At 33.5% G+C, this 18,726-nt stretch overlaps 2 protein-coding genes and 1 pseudogene across 2 annotated transcripts; 2 read left to right on the top strand and 1 right to left on the bottom strand.

Annotated features, from left to right (window-relative positions):
• Positions 1-419: 419 nt before the first annotated feature.
• LOC146896387 (receptor-like protein 7) lies at positions 420-3,915 on the bottom strand (annotated as a pseudogene).
• Positions 3,916-6,061: 2,146 nt separating this feature from the next.
• LOC146896388 (Tetratricopeptide repeat (TPR)-like superfamily protein) lies at positions 6,062-10,017 on the top strand. Its single transcript, XM_085737700.1, has 2 exons — positions 6,062-6,502; positions 8,325-10,017. The coding sequence occupies exons 1-2, from the start codon at positions 6,107-6,109 to the stop codon at positions 9,558-9,560; spliced, it is 1,632 nt and encodes a 543-aa protein (XP_085593826.1). The 5' UTR covers positions 6,062-6,106; the 3' UTR covers positions 9,561-10,017.
• Positions 10,018-11,342: 1,325 nt separating this feature from the next.
• LOC146896389 (FLUCTUATING-LIGHT-ACCLIMATION protein 1, chloroplastic-like) lies at positions 11,343-15,302 on the top strand. The gene is made up of 7 exons (XM_085737702.1): positions 11,343-12,256; positions 12,441-12,521; positions 13,395-13,497; positions 13,791-13,846; positions 14,123-14,287; positions 14,917-15,030; positions 15,116-15,302. Exons 1-7 carry the CDS (start codon positions 11,411-11,413, stop codon positions 15,206-15,208), a joined length of 1,458 nt encoding a protein of 485 aa, XP_085593828.1. The 5' UTR covers positions 11,343-11,410; the 3' UTR covers positions 15,209-15,302.
• The last annotated feature ends 3,424 nt before the right edge of the window (positions 15,303-18,726 follow it).

Raw genomic sequence — 18,726 nt, forward strand, 5'->3', positions numbered from 1 at the left:
ATCTATTCAATGAGAATTTAAACCAAAACCAGTCTACAAATACATTCAGTTGCAACTCTTACACTTTGGCCTCTAAATCTTGCATTAGTGTAATTAGGTTCAATCTCCTTCAGATTTGGAAAAAATAATGAAAATTAAACCGAAACTACTAAAAAAATATATTATTAGGTGTAGCTAACTTCATATCTGCTTCAGACAGTTGACAACACCGTAACAAGATGTTTAGACAGAGAATGGTGTCAATGTATGTGTCAAATTAAACAACTGTTTTACCAAAAAGGAGAGAAATGAAGTTATCTTGTTGATATATAAAGTTTTATTTAAACTTGATAAATGTTTCTTCAAAGTTCCAATACATACCATCGTAAAGAAGTAAACACGAAAAAACAACAAAAATGAAAATAGAAAACATTATCTTACTGATTATTACAATGACTAGCACTAATGTTATCGCCACCTTAAAACTGTGTATGTTTGTCCTCTATCAGTTACATATTCAAGATTCATCCTTGAAAAGATCCAGCAAAGAATTTTGTCCACAACTTTCCAATACCTTACCCTCCATTGCTTCCAAGACATGATAGGAACAATGATGATTCCGAGTCCGAAAATAAATCCTAATTCCACACTTGGAAAATTCCAGTCAACTGAACAAGCTAGTCCTCTACATGTTGGTTGTGGATGCAAGTCCTGCTTCTTACCATCTGGTTTTTCAGTCAATGGAGGTCCATATAGCCCATCATTTCCTTCAAATGAAGAAGCCGGAAATGACTGAAGTTGAGTACCTGTTGGAATCATCCCTACCAAATGATTGAAGGAGAGGTTCAAATAAGAAAGAAATGACATGCTTGCAATCTGCACAGGAATTTTACCAAACAAAGAGTTATTTGAGAGGTCTAAGGACTCTAACTGTTTCAGGTTCCCAATAGTTGATGGGATTTCACCGGAGAAAGCATTGTTTGAAAAGTTGAGAACATGGAGTGCTTTCAAATCCATTAAATCTTCCGGTATTAGTCCTTCAAAGTGATTGGATGAGAAATCAATGGTTGTGAAGATTGTTAGAATTTTTACTAACTCCATCTGTTGACCTTTACTCATAACTGTCACACTATCCTGATAATACAATCCACTACTATCAAGGCGGATAAAGTCTAGGTCAACATTATCATCGTCATGCTTCATCCTTTTCAAGGTTCTAAAATATTTTTCTGGTAGCTTACCACTAAAATTGTTGAAAGCAATATCCACAATTTGAATAATTTGCCATGGATTTTTTGCTTTTGAACATACCAAGGTACCATGAAATTTGTTGTTTCGTAGTACTAGGACACCAAGTGTCGGTGTGTTCTTCAGAAAGCATGGAAAATGACCAAAAAACTGATTTGTTCCAATGTCTAGTACCTCTAATTTGGAGCAGTGTGCAAGAGACTTGGGAACTGGCCCATGTAATAGATTTCCATGCAGGTTCAAAGTCTGTAAAGCACAAGAAGTTGGAAACTTATCTAGGATTGGTCCTTGGAGATTGTTTCCCTTCAAATCTAATACCATAAGTGTCTTGGTCATTTTCATTAAACATGAAGGAATTGATCCAGAAATATTGTTGAAGGAAAGATCAAGCACATTAAGATTTGAAGCATCACATAAAAATTTAGGGATACTTCCATGCAAATTATTGTGTGAAAGGGAGAGAAAAAATGTTTGAGATCGATAATTACCAGTATCTTGTGGGATAATAGAACTAAATTTGTTCATTGAGTAATCCAAATAGGTAGCATATTCAAGAAAAACAGGTATCTGCCCTTGTAGTTGGTTGTTATGAAGATCAACCGAGTCTAAAAAGATGGAAGTTAGATTTTGTAGAGGTCCTTCCAATTCTGTGAGAAAATTGTGTGAAATATTAAGGGCCTGTTTGGTTCACTTTTGCTTTTCTGTTTTTAAAAACTATTTTATAAACCAATATTTAAAAACTGTTTTTAAGAAAAAAAATTAAAACAAAATCCGCTTGATAATCGAAACTGCCTACAATTTTGTAGAGATAATTCAGGTAGGCTATTTACGAATTTGCCATTAAAAAAATGATTCCCGTGTTTTGTTAGAGTGAAAACCGGAATCAAAAAGAAGAAAACATCTAAAAGATGTTTCCGTTTTTCTGTTTTAAAAACTGAAAAAGTGGAACTGTTTTGAAAACTGAAAAAGCGGAACCGTTCCAAAAAGATTTATCAAACACGTTTTACTCTTTTTCAATTTTTAAAAACTTAAAAACTGTTTTTGAAAAGGATATCAAACAGGCCCTAAGTTCCTGAAGACTTTCTAGTTTCCAAATCCAATTAGGCAGTGCTCCTTGAATTTGGTTATCTGAAAGGTCTAGAAAGGCCAATGTTGATTGGTTTATCAAGAAACTAGGAAAAGTTTTCAAGTTACAGGAAGCCAATTTTAGATCGCTGTATTGTGGAAAGGATGAAGGTTCAATATTAATTGCATTCCAATTAAGAAATAAGTTGTTGTGTGAAATGTCTAGGGAAGTTAAATTTTTCAGCTCCAAAAACTTATCTAGGTGAAGTGATCCATTGATCTTGTTAAAGGAAAGATCGAGGAAATGGATCGATCTTAGTTGGAAGCAAAATCTTCTCTATTGATGGGAGTGTAAAAAGGGATGAAGGAATGACACCACTTAAATTGTTTTGAGAAAGGTCTAGGTATGTAAGGTGTGTGAGGTTGGACATTGAATTGGGAAGTGTTCCATTAAATTGACAGTAAGAAAGATCCAATTCAGATAAGTACCTCAATTTGCCAATAGAGTTTGGTAATGCTCCTGAGAAACTTGTGTAACTCACTCTAATTCTACGAAGAGATTCACTAAGTGAGTAGTTCGGAAATGAACCATGAAGATCGTTGTTGTAATATAAGTCGATAAATGACAGTGCTGCAATCTGAAAGATCTTCTGCGGAAATGTTCCGGTCAATCCACAATATTCAAGACTAAGGATGCTCAGGTTTTTAAAATTGGCAAATGTTTCTGGAATTGGCGATGAAAAATTGTTCTTATCAAGAATAATGACAGATAGGTTCTCTAGTTTTGAAAGGGAGGAATCAACGGGTCCTGATAGACTACAATTGCTCATGCTCAACACTTGCAACTCACGCAGCGGCAACAAGGCATTGGTCCATTCATGTCCTTTGGCTGTTATAGTTACATAATCTAAATACAATTGCCGAATCTTGGTCAGATTTTGGAAAAACTTTTGTAGATTTAGACTGTTCATTGTCAACTGCGTCCCTATCGAATATTCAATGACAGAGAAATCAAGAGTAACCAAATTTGTAAGTTGTGAAATCTCTATAGGAATCTCCCGTACAAAGCTAGCATGCATGTGACAAATTCAAATAATTCAACATCACCAACTTGTTGAATCCTGATGGGATGAGAGAATTGAATCTGTTTTCAGCTAAGTTGAGTCTCTCGAGATGTTGGAGACTAAAAAGACTACTTGAATTGTTAAATCCACCAGTGATTGATTCTTCACTAAGGTCAAGGCCTATAACATGTCCCTCATTGTCACAAGTAACACCACTCCAATTGCAGCAACTAGTGTTTTTATTCCATAATTTTAGTTTGGTGGAAAATTCATGATCAAATGTGAGCTTGTTTTTTAATTGGAGCAACAATGAGTATTGATCCTCAAGACATTTGGAAAAGACAAAAGGGATTTGGAAAGTGATGTATATGCAGTAGTAGCAGAGAAGAAAGGAAAACAATGAAACTAATGTAATTTTCATTGTTGTTTAATTACTCTTAGTGTGTATAGAACTGAGAAGACATAGTGACTAATGATGGTTTTATAAAGCTGCATAAACAAGAGAAGTTTCTTTGAAAAAGACTCATAAAGTTGCAATGGGAACAAAACATTGCATCATTTTAAAGTAATTCTCTTTTGGCCAATTTTTCTTTGGAAATTTTGGATCACTAAAAGTGAAAACAATAGCCCTACAGTGTGTATAGAACTAAACACATTTTGTTCTCCCATTCACATTGGGGTAGGAGTAGTCATCCATTATATTATAACAGAGAAATGATATTTTGACAACCATTTTGTGACAACCTATGTGACAACTTTATCTCTCATACTCACATTATTTTTTTACTTTCTCTCTCTATTGCTTTGGTTTCCGTGTCACTATCTATTTTCCTTTGTAAATTAGTGGTTGTCACAAAAGTTGTCACTCAAATGGTTGTTCATATAACACACCTCATTATAATATCATAAAGAGAGTTGTTTGGATTGTAACTAGAAATTTTCAAGTTGTTATTACAAATCATTAAATATTCCATTAGCTTGACGGCCTTAACCCATAAAGCATGGTCTTCTAAAGTTGCATACACATTTTGTCATGAGTCCTCATAATCGGTTCTCATGTTTTCAAGTATGAAAACCTTATTTTCTTGGGAAAATTGGATCACTAAAGTGAAAACAATGACCCTACAATGAGTTATTATGGAAAACTTTTTAGAAATTCCATTAGGTTGTATTGATTAATATGATGACTTGACTTCCAAGTCTTCCATTTGGTGGTGTCGTTAATTATTCATTAGTGTGTGCTAACCATTGAAAAAATATGTTATCCTTAAAAAAAGAAATAACTGCATACATATATACATATATGTGTACATTTGCATGTTTAGCAAATGCTTCATTTGTTTTTTTTTTTTTAATTTGTCCAGATTTGCCACGAAGTTGAAAGGTTCAACACATATCTTTTAGATATAAGAGTTATTGTTATCTATGGTAGTTTAAACATAAAGGTTCACAAAGATTTGTTCAACATCAACAACATTGTTGTTAGAACACTTGGGGGATTTTCAACAACATCAACAAGCTGGGGTTGGAGCTATTAATGCTAACTGTCAAACTACTTTCATGACCATTTGCTGGTTCCTATGGACTTGGTGTAACAAAGCTATCTTTGAAGATAATTTTCAACAGCCAAATAATCCTAATTTGACAATTCATAATTTCACAAGAGGCCGAACAAATAGTTGTTGTACTCAAAAAATTCATCCCTAGAAGACTATCTACATCGGTTCGAAGAGACCCTTCCATGGCTAGATAAAGCTCAACAATGATTGTACTTGCAAGGGACATGGAGAGATCGTGGGATCTTGTGGGCTCCTTCCTCTAAAAATCGGAAGATTAATGCAAAAAAATACATCTTTAATTATCTAAGAAAAGGTAGAATATTTCTTTGGACCAAAATATTTCGGATTTAGAGATCCAATAATGCTTTAAAATGAGATAAATTTAGAGTGAGCACAATAGTACCCTGTAATTTGATTAAATATCTACCACTTATTCAACCATTTAATGTCATGTTACATTTTCATATTCATTTATTTTAAAATAAATTCAAATACTAAACAAATTTTACTTAGAATATACCACTACCCAATAAAACATCAAGGTACTTAAATATTTATCTAAGTGTAAATTCATTTCTAAATGTTCTTTAAACATGGATGTCTTTTCTGCATTGAATTGAAGCACACTATTTTCACCCTAAATTTTATCCATAAAAAAATAATAAAATGTAATAATGGAATATGCGACAAGTAAAAATAAATGAATGGAATATGTAAAAATACATTTATCAAACATAAAATAGAGACATCAACATTAAGAGAGTATGGTGAATGTCCGTCAAGATTGACTTAATTGATAAAAACTAACTTATTTGCAAGATCGTGAATTTGATTTCGATCTTAAACCATACAACATGTGAGGAGTCATCGAAATTCAACTCATTTAAACTTTCCATTTAAACTTTACAAATTGCCTATGTTTTAATCCTCTCTCAGCACGTTCACACATTAACTCCGTAAATAGGCGTCTTTTTCACTTAAAATAGGAGAAAGGGTTAGAGTCAATTAAACCAAAAGAGGGTACGTGGCAAAAAATATACCATGTGATAAATCCATCGATGGGTATTGCTTTGACTGTAGTGAATCTGCATCCAAAGTGGACCCTATCATATCTATCTATCTATCTCAAATCCAAACATCATTATTATCTTCAACAAACAACATTGGCAACAAAACATTGTGACTGAGAAAATGATGACTACTATTACCCCTCTTCAAATTCAATCTTCTTTACAAAACCAAAACGTTTCTCTTTCCCTTTCTTATTCTCATACTCTTCCCCCCTTCAAACAAAGGGTCAATGTGTTTTACACTGACAGTGGAATTGGAATTGGAGGAGCAAGAAGAGTTTCTGTCACTTGTTCAATCTCAAAGATTCACAGTTATGGTACACTTGATTATGAGAGAAAACCCAATTTGAAATGGAATGCTATATACAAGAGGATTTCGATGATGGAGAATCCTGAATTGGGTTCTGCTTCTGTGTTGAATCAATGGGAGAATGAAGGAAGGAATCTCACCAAATGGGAACTTTGCAGAGTTGTTAAAGAGTTGAGAAAGTACAGAAAACATGATAGAGCTCTTCAGGTAAATCAATCAATTCTTCATTATATGTTTCTATGTCCTGTTTGGCTAGTTGTTACGGCAGCAGATGCAGTCTGCTAGTTTTCGCTGTTTTAGGGGATTCCGTGTTAAAAACATACTCCCTCCTTAACATTATGAAGCAACAGCACAGCTGAGCTTGCTCCGAAGAACAGATTGAATTGAACTCCAAAAGGGTAAGAATGAACTGTGTTAGCCATCCAATACACTACCATGTTAGCCTCACTGTAGATGTGAACTACCATGTTAGCCTCACTGTTGTTGGACCATTCCATAATACGGATGGTGATCATCATAGTGTTATCCGACCCCACTTAGTGGGATAAGGCTTGGTTGTTGTTGATCGTCATAGTGTTCAGACTTAAACTGAACAACAATTCTTGAGTCACACTCCACCAGAACTGCTTCATTGGCCTGTTGTCCTGCTGAAAATAGAATCCCTCCAAACCAGTCACCGATGCCTCCATCAGCCAAAGTAAAAACAGGAGCAACCATTTCCTGATTAAAAAACACAATTCTTGTTCCTGAGAACTATATCATGACCAAACTACCCCGGAAAATAAACAAGAATTCTAGAAGACATTAATGCAATAGGACATAGAAACATCTCAAGATTCTCACCAACAGAGACATTTAAACTTAACAGCTTTTGCAGTGACTGGAGCAACCAATTGTGCAGCTGAATATATTAAAAATTTGACAAAAATGCCAATCAGCAACACACACACAAAAAAAAAAAAAGGATGATGTCTCTAACAGTGCAAACAAATGCAATGTGTTTTGTCCTCTCATGATACATTATGATTTGCCAAATAGATGACACTTTGGCTATCACAATTCACACCGACACTTTAGCTATCACAATTCACACATCCTTAATAATTTCTATCTCCAAATCATACCTTTCAATCATATTTTGTGTTTAATTTAATTAACAACCATTGTTCAATCTGTGTCCAAAAAGTCAAAAACCTTTAACCACTACAAGTTTTAAATTGTGTCATAAAAAATCCAAGACTATGAAATCCACCCTAAAAATTGTATTGGTCAGTGGTGTCTCAGTTGATGGATTTTCAATAATTAAATTAGATTTTGATTCCTTAGTCATGTATGAAATCCAAGGGGTAACCTTGGCGCAACTGGTAAAGTTGTTGTCATGTGACCGTAAGGTCACGGGTTCAAGTCCTGGAAACAGCCTCTTGTGTAAAAACAGGGTAAGGCTGCGTACAATACACCAAATGGTGGGACCCCTTCCCGGACCCTGCATATGCGGGAGCTTCAGTGCACCGGGTTGCCCTTTTGTGCACCGGGTTGCCCTTTTTCATGTATGAAATCCAAGAAACGTAGTAAAAGAAATACATAACGGACGGACACCTCAAACTGATATAAATTTTTTAATTCAAAAGGTAAGTCCTCCATGTTCTCACCAACGTTAAAATATTATGGGGCCGGCTAAACTTTTGACGTGGTAAATGACTCATTTGTGTGTTGTGCATTCATAATGCAGCCCTGAATATATTGAAAATTTCCTAGACTGTTGGTCAAAAAAAAAAAAAAAATGAACTGTAGCACCATTCTTATACTATCCTCATGTCAATTCCAGATTTGCAAACTGTCAGTAAAGTTTAATAATCTAGAAGTCCATTTCCCCTATGATTCTATTAAACGGAATGCTTCCTTTGGAATGCATGAAAGTATGACATCACTCATTGTTTCTGATTGAATATACTTCCTTGCCTCATATAATGTCTTAATATCAGCCACGAATGATTTTTTGAAAGTAATGACTAATGAACATGTTTTGCAGGTATATGATTGGATGAACAATAGACCAGAGAGATTTAGAATATCTGCAAGTGACGTTGCGATTCAGTTAGATCTAATCGCAAGAGTTCACGGAGTTTCTAGTGCAGAAGGTTTTTTTCTGAACCTAACCAATGATTTAAAAGACAAGAGAACATATGGTGCCCTCTTGAATGCATATGTTCATTCTAGATCAAGAGAAAAGGCAGAATCTTTACTCGAAGTAATGAGGAGTAAAAGGTACTTAATACATTCACTACCGTTTAATTTAATGATGACTCTGTACATGAACCTTAAGGATTATGATAAAGTCGATATGTTGGTTTCAGAAATGAAAGAAAAGAACATACAGCTAGATATATATACATATAATATCTGGTTGTCCTCTTGTGGATCTCAAGGATCAATAGAGAAGATGGAACAAGTTTTTGAACAGATGTCGAAGGATCCTACCATTATTCCTAATTGGAGTACATTTAGTACAATGGCTGCAATGTATATTAAGATGGAACTGTTTGAAAAAGCACAAGAGTGCTTAAAAAAGGCCGAGGGTAGAATATTAGGTCGAGATAAAGTACCTTTTCATTATCTCCTGAGTTTGTATGGAAGTGTTGGAAACAAGGACGAAGTTTACCGCGTGTGGAATAACTATAAATCAATGTTTCCAAGTATACCTAACTTGGGATACCATGCTGTTATTTCTTCTCTCGTAAGAATGGACGATATTGAGGGGGCAGAAAAGCTTTACGAGGAATGGGTTTCTGTAAGGCCCTCTGATGATTCTAGAATAGGAAACCTTCTCATAAGCTGGTATCTTAAGAAAGGTAAATCAGATAAAGTTTTTAGCTTCTTTAAGCATATGAGTGAAGGTGGTGGATGTCCAAATTCGACTACATGGGAGCTTCTTTCTGAGGGTCATATTGCTGAAAATAGGGTTTCTGAGGCGCTTTCGTGCTTGGAAAAAGCTTTTACGAGAAGTGATTCAAAGAGTTGGAAACCCAAGCCAATAAAATTGGCTGCATTCCTTAAGCTTTGTCAAGACGAAGACGACATGGAGAGCGCCGAGGTTTTAATTGAGTTGTTGAAGAAGTCGGGATACCATAATGACGAAGCGTATGCGGCACTCATTAGCAAAGATGAACCGTCAAACAGGATTGAAAGAATTGATGATGTTGACAGTGAAAACATTGATGATGATGACTCTCAAGTGTTGTTCAGCCAAGTAGATAGTAGCTTTTGATGCCTATGTAGCACCTACATTTCAAATTGAAGGTGTGTGGTGTCTAACATGTGTCGGTGTCCAACATTGACATTACACCAACACATGTTATTAAATTCAATCACTTTCGCTTGTTTAAATCATTATCAGTCTCTACACGTCAGTGTCAATATCGAGTCTGTCCTCGATGTGTGTGTGTGTGGGTGTTTCATAGTTTGATATTTCAAATTTTGTTTTGACTTGTGGAGAATGAGTTGATAGAACATAGGGGGAAATATTGTAATATTCTTTTTCTCAAGCTTTTATGGCTTATCACAACAGTTATGAAGGGCTAGGTTCTTATGCTAGGTTAGGACATGGACTGATGTTTTGCTCTAATAGGAATTGACTCTTCTGATGCATGTGATATGAGCTCATCCTTGTGTATGTTTTCTATGACTTGTGTCTTTAAATTTGGAATGAAGTAGTGTTACATGGATGATAGTTTGGAATTGGACCCTTAGTAGATGGTACATGTAATATATCTAGGTGTGTGTGTGTTACTTCCTTGGCTTCTTTTCCTGTGTCCTCACCATTGTTGCAATGTCTCCTTTGGTGCATTCAAGCTGTAAAAATTTTATCTGAATGGAAGGTTTACGAGTGTGGGAAGTTGATGCAAGTGAGGAGTTATCATTTTTTTTTTTTTTTTGGGGTACAAATCATCAATTTTTTCCTTCTTTTGTCATACAAAAAATGAAATAGTACAATTCAAAGGTTTACATTCTAAATACAGAAATGATAGTTATATGCCTGAAAAGCTCCACACCGACAACACTTGATTTATATGGTTGACCCAATTTGTTTCGAGGCCTAAAGCAAATTCTACTAAAATTATTCAAAGTTAAATTTTAATATTAATTCAAGTACAAATCTAGTAAAATAAGATAAACTAATTTTAAATTGATATACTAGTAAAATCTAGTAATTTTACAAATCTAGTAAAATTTTCTTCTCAAAAAAAAAGATAAACTAATTTTTTCTAAAAAAAAAAAAGGAGAAACTAATTCTAAATTGATATATATAACGTCAAAAATTAAGAACTGAAATCTTTATATTTTGTAGCCAACTATTGAGAACTGAAATCTTTATATATTGTAGCCAACTATTGATGGTACTCGTCTCAGTTAAATCATAACAATTATTATTTTTTAATGATAAATGTTAGTAATTAGTTGTTATATTAAAATATAGTCTTAGCCCGAGTTTGAATTCAGGACTTCAGCTTTTTATCCCTTAATTCAAATCAATTGAGTTACTCAACTCTCTGCCCATAACAAGTGTTTTGGTGAAGATGAGAAAAGGGGCATTTTTTTTTTTTTTTGAGGGAGAGAAAAGGGGCATGTTGTTGAGATGAAAATGTTCCCATTACATCTTTACCAAAAACATTTTTAAATAATTTTCACCGTTTACTTGACATCGAACGGTCGAAATCAACACATTTATTTACAAGGAGTCCAAATACATGTCTTTGCTCCTGACACCTTGTTAAGACATGAATGGCACAAAAGGGGTATAACTCCATCCCACATTTACTTAATAACTAATTGAAGCTTCTTTTCTTAAAAAAAAAAACTAATTGAAACCTTTTAATCATAAAACAAGATCATGTATGTAAACTTTATTTAAAGTATTATATGCAATTTGTTGAGATATTTATTAGAAATTAAATAAAAATTTAAATAAAATATTGAGGAGATAAAATCAAAGTTTGTTGAGTTAATTATGCAAAATAAAATAACTTACTTTGTATATATACCTCCATCAATTCCATCATCATCATCATGGTGACAGCAAATATAATATAATATAATAATATCGAAAATTGAAAAAGCATGACTATGTCGAGAACTTTGTCACTAGAACCCTGTCCCTTTCATTTCAATTTGAAATGGAAGAAGCAATTCTGTTTTCCTCGCACTCATCACACCTTGACAAGTTCAATATCAATACCCAACAACATAAAATCACAGAATAACGCCGCCATCAAATTCAAATTCAAATTCAAATGTCACTTAAACCAAAATCACAAAAACCCCTCCTCCTCAATAACTTCCAATTCAAAACCAAAATCCCTGTTAGAATCTCTCGCAACCACAATATGGAACACATTTCGGAAACCCGCGGTAGCCGCGCTGATATTATTTCTATTGACTACGTACAATCCAAACACGTCCTTGGCAGCATCTGGTGGTAGAATGGGAGGAAGAGCATTCTCTAAGTCTTCGTCTTCAACATCCACCAGTTATTCGAGTCCATCGTCGTCGTCTTCGTCTTCATCGTCCGGGAGTTATTCGAGTCCATCGTCGTCTTCGTCTTCGTCGTCCTGGAGTTATTCGGCTCCATCGAGGCGGAGTCGATCGCCGAGTCCAGACTTTTCTTACTCTCGTTCCTATTGGGATAAGCCTTCATCGTCCAAGAGTTATTGGGATGAGCCTTCTCCGTCTCCGTCTAGGGTTGAGCCTCCATCGCAACCGAGTCCAGAGTTTTCTTACTCTTCTTCTGAGTCTTCTCCGTCTAGGGTTGAGCCTGCCGTTGTTGATTCTAAATTTGATGCTGTTTTATTTCTCATCGGTGTGGGTTTCTTAGCTTTAATTTTGGTTTCTGCTTTTCTTTCTGATCGTCATGAGGAACGTAGTGTTCCTACTGCTGCTGGAAAAACCACCGTACCCAAGCTTCAGGTAATTTACTTTACTTATTATAACTGAACTGACTACTTCACTTTAGTGACTGAAAATACTATCCACTGTATTCAATTCTACCATAAAACAAATGTAATAATGCAAATAATATAACTATGAAAAGGTAATTAATTAATGTTATTATTCCTACGCTTTTTCATGTTCTATTTTGTTTTTACTCAAGCAAAATCAAGCCATTTCTGATCCTGATGAGGGACGTAGTGTTCCTACTGCTGCTGGAATAACCACCATACTCAAGCTTCAGGTAATTTACTTATTACAGAGATAATGATACTTTTAGTGAAAATGGTCTCCATCATATATTGTTGTGGATAATGAACACACTGCCATTGAGAACCACCATGCATATGCTTCGCTTATGGTCAAGTTTTTCACATAAATAAATTATTCAAGACAATTATTTGCATTTGCATTTCGAGTTATATGAAATGCTCAATCACGTGCTTTCAATAAATTGTGTCAGTATTTTTGCTTAGCCGAAGTTAGGGGTGGAAATAGTCTAGGTTGGCCCGGATTTGGTAGACCTGAGTTTGTTCAAGTTCGCAAACTTAAGGCTTGAGTTTGGCGGTCCTGCCTAAATGCATATTTTGTAATTAGACCAATAGATAATTAATAAGGTAATCACTAAATATGTTTATAGCCTCTGTAGACTAATATGCTTAAATCTTTTAAATAGGTCAGTATATGATTTCCACACTTTGAATAGTAAAAATTAAATGTTATATTATTTAAATATACTTAAATAGGTTGTCCTGTCAATCTTGGAATGTTTTGAATAACCTAAAGTATGGTATGTTTCGCTAAGTAGACTTTTTTGAAAGACTTATACTAGTTTTTCTCGTAAATAAGTCTGGCCTAGCCTTGGTTTGAGGTAGACTAGGCTAAGGTCCTTTGTCGGATGCCTGACTTATTTCATGCTTACTTGAAATCATGTACTGCTACTTTTACTCATGCAGACAATGTTCATATAGATTTATGAATGAAAGGTTATTGGGTCCAAGATTTCTCAGCACCTTGTTAGCTACCACTACACTGCACATCATAGTCATTTCATTTTATTCACTATTTTGAATCTTTGGTGAATTTCAAATTCTCAATGTTAGTGTTGTTCTTATAGGTTGGTTTGTTGGGGACGGGTCGCTCACTTCAAAGGGATCTCAATAGGATTGCAGAAGTTGCAGATACATCATCTCCAGAAGGTTTGAATTACATATTGACAGGTGAATCTCCTAAACATGTGATTTTTGGTCACTTGTCTTTAGTTGTTTCTTTTTTCCTAACCACATGATAATACTTTAAGGTTTACTGAAAATGATTAGTGATTTCAGTATTGTGTAATGAAGGATTATTAATGACATAAAATTAGTGCTTTGTGATGTTGTGTAAACTATTGTGAAAATAAATATCTGTGTTAAATATTGAATTACTTATGAGTTATATAAATTATAATGTAGTTGAAAGCCACGTGGCTGTACGAACTACTTTCTGAATCTAATTTGACCTTCTGTTGCAGAGACCTCATTAGCTTTGATTCGGCATCCGGATTACTGTATCTCGGGGTACTCTTCTGTAAGTGACCTCATTATTGTTGTAAGAGTTGTATTTTGTGTCCTAAATAATACTTAATACTTAAAACTTCTATGTTTGCTGTTTATAAAGTTAACCGTATCTAATATCTACTATACAACATTATTTATTTATTAGAGCTCATCATTAGGGAATTTTTTTCCAAGCTCATTTGCGATTTAAATTATACTTACTTTATATTGTTGGCATAGAAATAAAGGAAACTGAGTTTATAGAAATTGGAAAGTTGAAAGCACATATTTTCCGACATTTTTGTAGGTGGACATAAAGCAGGGTATAGAAGAAGGGGAGGAACGTTTTAACCAACTTTCAATTGAAGAGCGAGGAAAATTTGATGAAGAGACGCTGGTCAATGTTGACAACATAAAGAGGCAAAGCACGAGAAGCCAGAGATCTGATGGGTGCAGCAATGAATACATAGTGGTATCATAACTATCTTGTTGTCTGTTTTCAACATGTTGTATTCCTTTATGCACTATAGACTTAAAAACTTAAAAAAATAACTTTGGGATTAGCATGATGTCTGTTTTCAACATGTTGTATTCCTTTATGCACTATAGACTTAAAAACTTAAAAAAATAACTTTGGGATTAGCATGACACAAAAAAATCAGATATTAGTTCAAGTTAACCTGTTCTAGGCATGAAACTAGACATACAGTTAATCATTTTAGGCACCTCTTACCGGTTCAATATCCAGGTTTATATCCCTATTGACATCAATATCTAAAACAGAATGTTTTTCTATCCAAAAGAAAAATAATCTTCTAAATTCTATAGGCATGTAACTGAACTAAAACTATATGACCCTTTTTTTTTTGAATTTTTATTTGGCTGCAGAAATTTTGAATTTAAGCCCTGCAAATCTATTCGCTGAAAATTAAATAGAGCATAGAATCGAGTATCGACACATGATTTGGTTTAACTATTAATATATATGTAATACAAGTGTTGTTTATTTTCAACTTCTTTGTCCCTAATCACTTGAAAAAGTGAAGTTCCATGAGGATGGTTCACCTATATCTTCTAAACTTTGTTGTTCTTATATATCAGATAACAATCTTGGCCGCTGCTGAAGGAGAACATAAACTTCCTAGCATCAATGGAAGTGGAAACTTGAAGGAAGCTTTACAAAAACTTGGATCCATTCCTTCGAGCAAATTATTAGTAAGATCAGTAATAGTTCCAAGTCATTTTCAGATGTTGGTAGTACTTTTTTTTTTTTACACGATTTTTCTATAATTACTTGCAGGCAGTTGAGGTGTTATGGACCCCACAAGATGAAAATGATACTCTCTTGGAACAGGAGTTACTTGAAGATTACCCACTTTTGCAGCCTTTTTAAATTGTAATGGCATGCTTGTTTTTATGTCATCTAAGTTAGTTTAACCACAAAATTTTTCTAACATTACAAATTCAATCAATTTACTTTTCCGCTATCGGTTATAGTCTAACTTATCAGTCATTCGTTATAGACTAATTTATCAATTATTTGTTTTTTTTACTGCCAAATAGAACTGACGTGTGCCTTTGAAGTGAACTAAATGTAAATATATTTATAAATGGTCTTTAACTTTAAGCCTGAAGGTTTCCCTTAGGCTTGAAACGCCATAAGAGAACAATGGTAAAAGTGTTCCAATTAGACTAGTGACGAAAAGACCACCATAGAAGACCATGACCTCACATAGTCAATGCAACCACCGTCATCTTAGCCACCTCGGATTTTCCTGTTGCCCTAAAATAACTCTCAATGCAGAGGATCTGCCAATAGGCATCTTCGTTTCCGTCGAAAAATGAAAGCTCCATAATTGACCTTATTTAGTGGGGATGAGATCAAGAATGAAATCAGTAAATAATACGACCCAATTCGAATAGGGATCGCACTCCATAAATTAAGAGAGAAAACTAGAGATAGAAGAAAGGAAATTGATTATTTTTCATTCATTCTAATCACCAATGGTACACTATTTATATAGGCTGATGCATACTCATGACCGTAACAACTACAAAATGGCAATGATAGTTATACTAGAATTCCTAAATAACTTGTTACTAGTCAAAGATAAAGCATAATTAAACTAATCTCTTAAACTTAGGTATAAAATTAACAACATACTAATATTTGTTCCATGGAATATATATTAGTGGTTGTTAATAAAATTTGAGAGATTTTTTTTTAAGTAGTTTAGTGGCTATAATTTCATCTCTTTAAGGTAAATAAGTTGAAAATTCCGAAATTTCATCTCACGAGGACAAAATTTGATAGATTTAGTTTTGTTGTGTTTGTCTCTACACGATTTAATGATTAAAAAGGTATAAGTGAAATGTGACCATCTCAATTAAGTCATAACAATTATTATTTTTTAATGATAAATGTTGGCAGTTAGTTTTTTTTACGAAGTAGGAAGTATTAGTAGTTAGTTGTTAGATTAAAATATAGTCTTTGTTCGAGTTGAAACCCACGACCTTCAACTCCTTATTCATTAGTTCAAACCAATTAAGATGTTCAACTCTCTGGTCATAACAAGTGTCTTGGTTAAGATGAGAAAATGGTCATGTTGAGATGAGAATGTTCCCATTACATCTTTACCAGAAACATTTTTAAATAATTTTCACCGTTTACTTGACATCGGACGGTCGAGATCAACACATTTATTTACAAGGATTCCAAATACATGTCACTATTCTAACACCTATCTAAACATGAAAGGCACAAAAGAGGTATAACTCCACCCCACCTTTACAAAACCTAGCCTCATCCAATCGATTTTAGAATTACAAAACCAAAGTATCATATTAATACTTTTATAGTGTTATTTTATTAAAAATATTTCTTAGCAATTTTAGTATACATGATAATATGATATGTTAACTTTTCTCCAACATATAAATTTGCTAGTGGTTATAGAATTTTGTTCTCTATCAGACACGGTAATGGTATGCATTATTTTGTTCTTTGAAATTGTTGGTTGGTTCATGCGTGTACATCCATATATATTCCATACTGTCCGTTATCAAGATAACCATAATATGAATATTATTGATACCAGTGACTCAACTAAATTGGTATAGTAGCTTACTATCTTAAAGGTACAAACGAAAGATATCACCTAATATTACCTTTATCCCTACATAGAAGTTCCATTTTAAAGAAGAAAATTGTTCTTAAATAAAGAATCATTTCAAACTAATAAATGCATTTTTTTCTCTCAAATATATCAATGGTTAATACTGCTAACTTGATTGATGGTGAGAATAAGAGGGACGATAAGATAAACAACCATGTCATATCTTAATATGTGGTTAGTTAACATAAAAGTCAAACGTGTCACCTTATCTTAATCTCTAGTGTAAATTTTATCCTAGTGTGGGATGAGTTACAACCAGCCGTATAAGATAAAGTATTATTTTCAACATTTACCAGTGAACAAATAATTTAAAATATTCCTTAAAAAAAATTAAAATATATTAAAACATTAAAATAAAAAACAAAACATTTTATTGATGAAACTAGTTGCATAAAATAAGAGTGTTGCACGTTCGAATATGCGATCTAATACATCAAATGTTTCTACAATAATATTTTTACTATCTTAGTTGCACTTACATGACATGTTGCACTTACATGACATGATTGTCATGTCTTTATCGTATCATATCATGTTTGACCATCTTATCTCATTCTTTTATATTCCATCATGACTATCAACCGGGCCATTAGTATCTTGGAAAATAAGTCAAAATTGAACACACGGATAAAAAAGAGTATTTTCGAAATATAGACACAAAATGAACAACTTAACTTATATATGTGTGGAAATTGCAAAAGTAACTTATAAAATAAGTAAGATAGAAGTAGATGTCAAAGAAAAAAAAAAGTAACATAGAAGTAATTGATAAAAGATTACATTTAAATAGCTTTTAATCAAAAACGTCTGTACAAGAGATTATTTGCTTTTCTTCATCAGCAAGCATCTAACTTCAAGCAATAGTTACTTTTTCCCTGCATGTTAAGTAGCATTGTTGAGTGGAAGAAATACCAAATGAGACAACAAAGTTGACAATGTTTATCACAAATCTTTATAGTATTTTGCTTTCCTAGCACGTTAGATTAGATCCACAAAAGGGGTGTCATGTTGCAAAAGCTTCATATCTTCTATTTTTTGTAAAGCCAATACTTCCAAGTATTCCAACTTGAATTATGCATCTTATTGTTGCAAAATACATCTCATTCTAGCTGTTATTTCTTAGTACTAAGTTACTTCCTTGTGCTTGCATGTTGATCATGGGGAATGCAACGTTGTCGCTCTCCAAAGTATCATAAATAAGTTATATTAGATTAGATTTATATATGATTAAATCATACATTGGTTATGTTATCTAAAACATAGTGACAAAGGCTATGTAACAAGCAACATAGAAAGACTTCAGTGATTGTGAGAATATTTACTATGTATTATTTAAAAATTTAGCAATTTAATTGGGTAAAGAAGAACAAATTATTACGTAAAATAGTTTAAATCTAATGCTTTGAAAAAATAGTGATTTATTCAATAATTATTAGGTATAATTTGGTGATATACAAAGATGCTAATATATGGACCGTTTATCTTTAACTTTTCAGATGTGGAATATATAAATCTAGTAAAAGATTGATGCCTTCCAAAATCTTAATTTAGATTAATTAGTGGCTTTACACTACTATTATATTATATTTATTCAAACACTGAAATTGATTTGGGTCACATGAACCAATCTTGAAGACAAAGCACTAGTTACCTGTCTAAGAGGATTGAAGGAAGTAGGAACAAAAGCAGGCTCCAATGTTGTGGACCAACACAGCAAATCCATGTCATGTCACCC

The sequence above is a fragment of the Medicago sativa genome, chromosome 8 (genome assembly GCF_051527215.1).
Source record: "Medicago sativa cultivar Bolivia chromosome 8, Bolivia_mono, whole genome shotgun sequence".
In the NCBI taxonomy this organism is placed as follows: Eukaryota; Viridiplantae; Streptophyta; class Magnoliopsida; order Fabales; family Fabaceae; genus Medicago; species Medicago sativa.

Bases quoted from the DNA above. Each gene is read 5' to 3' on its own strand.
- LOC146896389 (XM_085737702.1), top strand. From the start codon at position 11,411: ATGACTATGTCGAGAACTTTGTCACTAGAACCCTGTCCCTTTCATTTC. The intron at 12,522-13,394 runs GTAATTTACTTA...TTGTTCTTATAG, and splicing joins CCACCATACTCAAGCTTCAG to GTTGGTTTGTTGGGGACGGG. The intron at 15,031-15,115 runs GTAAGATCAGTA...AATTACTTGCAG, and splicing joins TTCCTTCGAGCAAATTATTA to GCAGTTGAGGTGTTATGGAC.
- LOC146896388 (XM_085737700.1), top strand. From the start codon at position 6,107: ATGATGACTACTATTACCCCTCTTCAAATTCAATCTTCTTTACAAAAC. The intron at 6,503-8,324 runs GTAAATCAATCA...CATGTTTTGCAG, and splicing joins AACATGATAGAGCTCTTCAG to GTATATGATTGGATGAACAA.